The 6,032-nt window shown below is 27.8% G+C and overlaps 1 protein-coding gene across 1 annotated transcript; it reads left to right on the plus strand.

The window, feature by feature from the left end:
* The first annotated feature begins 4,528 nt into the window (after positions 1-4,528).
* On the plus strand, positions 4,529-5,946 carry LOC126549747 (inhibitor of growth protein 5-like). Its single transcript, XM_050200048.1, has 4 exons — positions 4,529-5,124; positions 5,182-5,420; positions 5,534-5,642; positions 5,723-5,946. The coding sequence occupies exons 1-4, from the start codon at positions 5,088-5,090 to the stop codon at positions 5,803-5,805; spliced, it is 468 nt and encodes a 155-aa protein (XP_050056005.1). The 5' UTR covers positions 4,529-5,087; the 3' UTR covers positions 5,806-5,946.
* The last annotated feature ends 86 nt before the right edge of the window (positions 5,947-6,032 follow it).

Consider the following 6,032-nt stretch of genomic DNA (forward strand, 5'->3'; position numbering starts at 1 on the left):
ATAAGATTATAACCTGCATTTTTTATTATTGTACTTCTTTCAATTGTTTTTTGATACAAATCATCCATTGTTTCATGGTTTATATTATTTATAGTTTCTCTATCTCTATAACATTTAGTACAACCGTGCCAAAAACATCCATTATATTGATAAACTGCTTTTGATTTGTCATCATAGCTATCTACTTTAGATCCTGCTATTATTTTTTTACCACCATTTAAAGCGTGATAAATATTTATATTATTAAAATGCTTTAGCCATGCTATAGATTGTTTTGAATAATTTTCATACTTTTCTTTATCTAAAGTAGCTATAGTATCTTTTAACAAATATTTTGACCTATAGATAGCCATAAAAACACCTGCTATGGTTATATATTGAAAAGGGCCAATATTAGCTATTTCTAAAAATTGTTTTCTGAGTTCTAAAAAACCTCTTCGTTCGATATCCACATCTGAAGTACAGTATGCCTCTAATTCTTCTTTTAAATTAAATATATAATTTTCATTAATTTTATCATTTTTTCAAATTCTTGTTTATTCTCTGTTTTCATTGCCTTGTATCCATAATATTTTTTATCGGGTAATATACCTATATTATTTTTGATTTTCTACTGTATTAAATAAATGTGGAAAATAACCATTTTTAAGTTCTTTAAGACCAAAAGTTTTGGGAAAACTACTTAGTAGTCCATGAATAAAATTAGAACTATCTATTATTCTTATGTTTAAATTTTTAATTTCTAATAACATTAATTTTGTACCATTATAAATTGTAAATGGCTTTAGAGTATTGTCAACCAAGTATTTTAAGATAAATTGTGAATCATATCCTTTTGCATAATGTGCTGTAAATGTATAACCTTTATATTCCTTGGCTATTATATGATTACAAAATTCTTCATTTGTATCAAACATTATTTTATTTCCATTAAAATCTTGTGCAATTATTTTATTTGCAATTCGAGTTCCTGTTTCTTGTGGAGATTCATAATCAAAAAACATATATTTTTCTGTATAGGTATATTTTGATAGTTCTTCTTCACTTTCACCGAAAATCTCATTTGCAAAAGGAAATAAATACATAAATGGATATATAGTCTATTCAGAATAAGAAACACAGTCGGCGGTGGTCAGATTACACCCGTTTGTTTATCCCTATCAAAGACACTATCTGTAAGCTGACAGTATATAGTAAACACGCCCATACGCAGTTGTCGACCGCCGACTGTGTTTCTTATTCTGAATAAACTATAGTAATTCTAATAATTCTTTTTTATTAAATTTACTATCTTTTTATTTTATTTTCTCTTGCTTTAATTCTCAATTCATTAAGTGTTAAGTCTTTAATAGGCTTACCTTTAGTAATAGTTACCTTTACATAAGCAAATTTCTCTTTTACATTTACCTCTTTTCTGTCTAATTCGCTGAATGTAAAAGTTATGTTTTTCAATTTCAACTTCTTTCCAAAAATTTTTACATTTCTCTATTCCACATTTATGTTCATCATTCCTCAGGTAGATTTTATTACAATCAATACATTTATGTGATACCATACATATATGCATATAATGAGCATCTAAACATTCTTGATTATAACAATATCTATTACAATCTTGGAAATATATATTTTATTTTTTTTACTACTTAAATGTTCAGATTTCATACACAATCCACATACATTTTTATACTTAACACATATATGCTTATCTTTATTATTATATGAATTATCACACTCTTTACAATAATAAGATTTACCAAGAAAGCCTGCCATTGATGTAATAACATCAAAATGATTACCATTTTTATACAAATAAATTTTAGTTTTTGTATCCTCACCCTTATAAATTAAAGTATTTAAATTTTCAGCACAAATAACATTTACTTGTATATCTAGTGCATGCTCCATATTCTTAATATCATCAAATGTAAATCCTTTTTCAATATATTTTATTAACATATTACATAATTTTAAAGCTATATCTTTTTGAATTTTTCTACCAATCTTCAATTACTTAATATGATTGGAATCTAATTCATATCCTAAAATATTATTTGTTTGAGTAGATAATGCAACAATAATAGTTCTTGGGCAACATAAATTATCATCATTTTTAATTTGAATAATACTTCTTTTAGTATTGATATCTTTTGATAAATTTATTATTTTATCTCCTTTTGATCCTCTTGGCATGCTTACTACTTGAACTTGGAAAGTGGTTTCTGTAATATCAATTTCTTCATTTGAAGTTAATAAGCCATTAATTATAGATTTTAAGTTTACTATGATATCATCAGATTTCATTCCAGTAATATATAGGTGCTTTTATATTTGGATTAAATAATGCAATACTTATTCTATCACCTTTTTCATATGTTGAATTACTTTTAGCAAGTTTTACCATTTTATTTAAAGCTTTATTTATATAATTAATTTTGTATTTTGGTTTACATGGCTTTAGATCTTTTATTAATGTTTTTTTAAAATTAATTTTATATTCACATTTATATATCTTAAATTTAGTATTTTGGTGTGTATTCAGTTGAATTACATCTATTAATTCATAAACTTCCGGTGTTTTTTTTAGTGAACTATTAAAATAATTTTTTTCATTGAAGGTATCTTCTTGAAATTTACAATAAGGTTATTGCTTTTTTTTTTTTTTTTTTTATTAAACATTCTTTATTAAGTTTGTAAATTTTTTTTATATCAAAACTTCTTGCTATTGACTTAAGCTCAGATACTTTCATTTTTTCTAATATAATATGATTCTGTTCCGGCATTTTTTATTAATTTATTGTATACAATTTTATTTTATTTATTTTTTTATTTATATTGAAAAAATTTTATTTTATATTATTTATATTATTTATTTTTTAATAACAAAATTATTTTTATAATTTTATATTAAATGTTCTCTTTATTCATGTTATCCATTCTCTTTTTATGATTGTTTGATATCAAATGTGTACTATAAGATCTCAAATACATTTTTTTTCCATATTCGCATATTTTAAAATCATTATTAACTTTGGTTTTCATACAAATTTTACACCACTTTTGATTTTTACTAAATTCGTCGGTTTTCTTAAAATCTTGACATTTTGTACATAAATAAACTTCCTCTGATTTTAAAGATTGTAATAATGACGCATTATTTCATATTATCTTTTCATAAAGACTAATAATTTTGCTGTTACGATTCATTGTTTTATATTTATTTTTATTTTTATTTATAAAGAAAAAATTTTGGTATATTTAAAAAATTATTTTTATACACTATTTGAAACCAGTCACTTATAATAAAGGTAGAGAAATCTATTAAATAATTAAAATTAATAAAATAATTAAAAATAGTTAAAATTGTTTGTAATTTTAACAGGAAAATATAAGGTCGTCTTTTTTTTTGGAATGTTTTATAAATGTCGTTTTAAGATGTTTTTTTAAGACAAAAATTTAATAAAAAAACACGTCTCCTGAATGGGGGATGCGTTAATTTTAGAAAAATTTATAATAATTTAATTTTTTAATATTTATTAAGAATAATAAGAAAAATACTTGATCAAATCAAAGTGGTACGTTCAGTATCTACTATTAATTTAGTAATAATTATTACAAAAAAGTAACTCAAATAACATGTTACAATAAAATGTAATTAAATTACCATCAAATTACTTGCAAAGTAATTTCTTATAGTAACTTGTAACTTAAGTTAAGTTTCTTCCCAACACTGATAGACAGACTTCATAACAGCTGTATGAAATACTAATACCCTATTATAAAACATACTAGGGTCACAGGTTAGATTTAAATGTTGTGTACTAGCCACTTCTTTTCCTTTTATTGCTGTCATAAACATGTTCAAATTTTTTTTTTATTCAGTAACATTTCAAAAGAAATCAATTACATTATGAACTTTCAAATTGAAATCTAAAAAACAAGAAAATCAGTATTAAAGTATAAGTATTAATTTATATCAAAAATTTAAAATGATGTAATCAATCAGTAATATATTGTCAGTTAACATTTGTATTTTGGCGGAGCCCACACAGTATTATTGATAAAAACCAAAAAAAGATATGACCATAATCGGAACGTACTTCTCATTGAACCTCCAAATATTTTGTTATAAGTTTGTTATAAGACCGATACGTCATACGTAACGATATGGTCTACTTGAACATCAGCTCGAATACGTCGTTAGATTGGACGAGTCGGCGGCGGGGCGACAACGAAACACCAAGGAGACTCTTATCTGTATTACGGTGTTTTGTTTGCCGGCAGCACGATCGGAACACCGCGATTATGGTTCGGGCTACGCCTACTGAAAAGCACCGCTCTTCCACCTCCACAACAACACAACCTCCACCACCCCCGTTCCATCATAACTGTTAACAACGGTATAGAAATCGGTATGACCTTTTCGGTCGTTGAGTAGAGTAGAGGTGATGACGTCATGGTAACGACTCCGTCACGGCGTCCCGCAGAAAATGTGTAGAACGATCTCCCGGCCAAAAGAAATGTAAGTACATGACGTATTAAAAATAATAATATAATGTAAATATTTTTTCTTCCTTCAACATCAACACGGACACGCGGTCCAACGTAGCCACGTTAGCACGACGAATCGATAGAGCTACAGCTGCTGAGGTTCGGTCCCTTTTATCACTTTTATTGCAGCGGTCCAACCGGTAAATCAAAATCGTTAGCGCTGTGTTGCCAGTCGCCAAGTCCGAGTGTCCGACATATTGTGTATACAAAGCTTGTCGTAAGACTTGTACGTCTATTGTGTATTTTGTTTATACGCGTCTGTGGTCGTGTATTGTTGCCTTACAAATTGAAGTACGAAAAAATCACGATTTCCCGTAAACGTTTGCAATTTACGTATCGTCGTATTACTTACATCTTTAATCGTTTCGCGTTTGTCGTGTTATCTATCCCATTAAATCGACAGAAAACATTTTTTAAGGTACATTTCGTGTTCTAAGTATTACTAATACGCGACAAAGTCCGGATCGTTGTTGCTGTTTACAAACGGGTTTTTTTCATCTTTTGCTACTACCTATAATAATTATCGACCAACAATAATGGCATCAGCACCATACGTGGACGAATATCTTGACAGTAAGCTCTCTTTTTGGTTTTGAATTCCGACGAAATACTAATAGATTGATATTTTAGGTTTGGGGAACCTTCCGGTGGAGTTAAAACGTAATTTCGCTTTGATGCGAGAGCTCGGCGGTAGATCTCAAGAAGAGATGCGCTACATTGATAAACTGTCGAACGATTTTTTGTCAAATATCGATATCTACCACGGAAGCAAAAAGATAGAAAAAATGAACAAAATACAGCGTAAATTCAATAAAGCAAAAGAATATGCCGATGATAAAGTTCAATTGGCTAATCAAACTTATGAATTGGTATGTTGTTTTTTAGTTATTCACATAACATTTGAATTATTGTTCTACTACAATGTAGAATATTATATAATAATAATTATAATAAATACCTATAATTAATAATGATATTTCAGGTGGATGAATATATTCAGAAATTAGATTCAGAGTTGACACGTTTTGAAGAGGAAATGCAAGACAGAGCCTCCAGTACTTCAAGATATGAAGAGGAAAGTTTACCGAAATGTAGGTGTTCTGAATTATATTTTATTATGATGCTAATGTGTTTATGTGTGCGACAATTTCTTTATGCGTGTCACTTTCAGGTGGACGTAAGAATAATGACAAAGAAATTAACTATACTACAAGTGAAGAAAACCAAAACATCTTCAGTCAGTGCTGTTTCTAATCCGATAAACCCTACCAATAGCGTAGCCAGTGTTGTGGTAGAGACCCGTACTGATGTTGGAGCTGGAGTTGTACAATCCCCGGAAGTAATAGACATGCCTGTTGATCCAAATGAACCAACTTATTGTTCATGCACCCAAGTCTCATATGCTAAAATGATTGGCTGTGATAATCCAGATGTAAGCATTTTAATTATAATTTTAATTTAATAATTATTTATACATTCAT

This window comes from Aphis gossypii, chromosome 2 (assembly GCF_020184175.1).
Source record: "Aphis gossypii isolate Hap1 chromosome 2, ASM2018417v2, whole genome shotgun sequence".
In the NCBI taxonomy this organism is placed as follows: Eukaryota; Metazoa; Arthropoda; class Insecta; order Hemiptera; family Aphididae; genus Aphis; species Aphis gossypii.

What these genes read in the sequence shown, in the direction of transcription:
- LOC126549747 (XM_050200048.1), top strand. Translation starts at nt 5,088, where the DNA reads ATGGCATCAGCACCATACGTGGACGAATATCTTGACA. An exon ending in CGTGGACGAATATCTTGACA is followed by an intron (nt 5,125 to 5,181) that starts GTAAGCTCTCTT and finishes TTGATATTTTAG; the next exon opens with GTTTGGGGAACCTTCCGGTG. An exon ending in CTAATCAAACTTATGAATTG is followed by an intron (nt 5,421 to 5,533) that starts GTATGTTGTTTT and finishes ATGATATTTCAG; the next exon opens with GTGGATGAATATATTCAGAA.